Here is a 2,030-nt window from a genome sequence, read left to right as displayed (position 1 = left end):
GGTAGAGTGCCAGCCTTGAGCTGAAGAGCTGAGGGACAGCGCCCAGGCCCAGAGTTCAGGCCCCACGACTGGACCAAAAAAAAACAAAAAACAAAAAAAATTAATAGAAATAAATAAAATATTACTTTATTATTAGGTTCAGATAGTATGATTTTGTTTCATTTTAAAAACTTAAATGTTTTATTTAATATTTTTGTTAATAATACTACTAAAAATTCTTTATAAATATTAACTCATTTAATACTCTTAGTAAACCTGGGAGGTAAATACTATTGTGTTTATTTTACTGATGAAACTAAGAAATAGAGAAGTTGAGTAATTTACTCAGTCATAAGCTGTTGTGGTTCCTACTCAGGTAGTCTAGCTTCAGAAGCTTTGTTCTTAATCATTATGCTATATTGCCTCAATTCCTTTATAAGACAAAGACACTGTCTAGAAGCTAGTGGCATATATTAAGTGTCCAACATTATACTAGATATTATAAGAAATATAAAACAATTGTAAGGCTGGGCACTGGTGGCTCATGCCTGTAATCCTAGCTACTCAGGAAGCTGAGATCTGAGGATCATCTTTCAAAGCCAGCCTGGGCAGGAAAGTCCAGGAGACTCTTATCTCCAGTTAACCACCAGAAAACTGGAAGTGGTACTGTGGACCAAGTGGTAGAACACTCACTTTGAGCTGAAGAGGGACAGTGCCCATGCCCAGAGTTCAAGCCCCACAACTGACAAAAATAATAATAATAATAGTAAGCCTTTCTTTGAGTTTATAACCTGGTTGGGGAAAAGATAATAGCAATTAATATGGTGACTATTAAATCATTGTCTACCAGAAAACTTTCAATAACTAGCAAAATACGCACTTGTTTTTTAAATTTCCCATGTATAGCATAAAATACAGTGCCTAGTAGACATGCAATTAATATGAATGAATATGAATGATCTTAAATGTTAGTGCCTATACAATGAACAGACCTAGGTTACTATAATCTATAACCCAGGTTGTTGTTATATTTAGAGAGAGAATTCCTTGCTATTCCACTTAGTGGGATTGTCATCTTGACTAGAGATACCAAACAGTATTTTGACAACCTTTCTTTTTTGTTTTTCATTATTGCTATGGGGATTGGTTAATTTGATTTTTTTTTCTTTTGTATGATTCAGTGGAGCAGCGTGACTTCATTGGAGTGGACAGCACAGGAAAGAGGCTGCTCTTTATGGCTAATGAAGCAGACTTGGATGAAGAGTTGGTCATTAAGGGATCCATCCTGCAGAAGTAAGCCCTAAGGATTGCCTTCTTGGCAATTCTCCTTGTCTTAAAACAAAATAAAACCACCCACCATGGGGAAGAGGGAATGAAAACTAGATGATACTGTGTGAAACTGACAAAAGTATGTGAATGTTTTTTCCATAAGACAGGATGAAGGCTTTTCTTCACTTCATGAGCTTAGCTTTCCCTATCTTTTCTTGACAAGGTAGCACCACATCTTGCATAGGAGTAGGGCAAAAAGCATCTGTGGACAAAAGACTAGTTTCTTTAAAAAAAATAGTAAAGCATGAAATTTATCATATTCTCTTTTTTTTTCTTTTCAAGTTGAGGGTATAATGCTTCTGGCTTGCTAGGAAGGCATTCTACTGCTTGAATCACACCTCTAGCCCTTTTTTCTCTGGTTATTTTCTCTGATATTTTTGGCTGGACCAGGATCCTCCTGTTTGCACTTTCTACTATAACTGGGATGACAAGCATGTTTTTGTTGTTGTTGTTACTGTTGAATTGGGGTCCTCTGAAACTTCCTTATCTAATCAACTAAGAATCATGATCCTTCCAATCTCAGCCACTCATATAGCTGGATTGATGGGTACATATCACCATGCCTTATTATTACTTGGGATGGGATCTCACAAAATCTTTTTTTTTTTGGCTGGTCCTGGGGCTTGAATTCAGGGCCTGGGCTTTGACCCTGAGCCTTTTTGTGCTCAAGGCTAGCAATCTACTGCTTGAGCTATAACACCACTTCCAGCTTTTTCTTTTTT

General features: G+C 36.7%; 1 protein-coding gene across 1 annotated transcript in view; it reads left to right on the top strand.

Annotated features, from left to right (window-relative positions):
* Positions 1-2,030, top strand: part of Eif2b3 (eukaryotic translation initiation factor 2B, subunit 3 gamma, 58kDa) — a 68,098-nt gene that overhangs the window by 40,852 nt on the left and 25,216 nt on the right. Inside the window, exon 5 of the mRNA XM_013016790.1 lies at positions 1,161-1,272. Within this exon, the coding sequence (XP_012872244.1) occupies positions 1,161-1,272 (112 nt within the window). The remainder of the gene's footprint in view (positions 1-1,160; positions 1,273-2,030) is intronic.

This window comes from Dipodomys ordii, unplaced genomic scaffold (assembly GCF_000151885.1).
Source record: "Dipodomys ordii isolate 6190 unplaced genomic scaffold, Dord_2.0 Scaffold33, whole genome shotgun sequence".
NCBI lineage: Eukaryota > Metazoa > Chordata > Mammalia > Rodentia > Heteromyidae > Dipodomys > Dipodomys ordii.
This window is presented reverse-complemented; position numbering and strand designations above follow the sequence as displayed.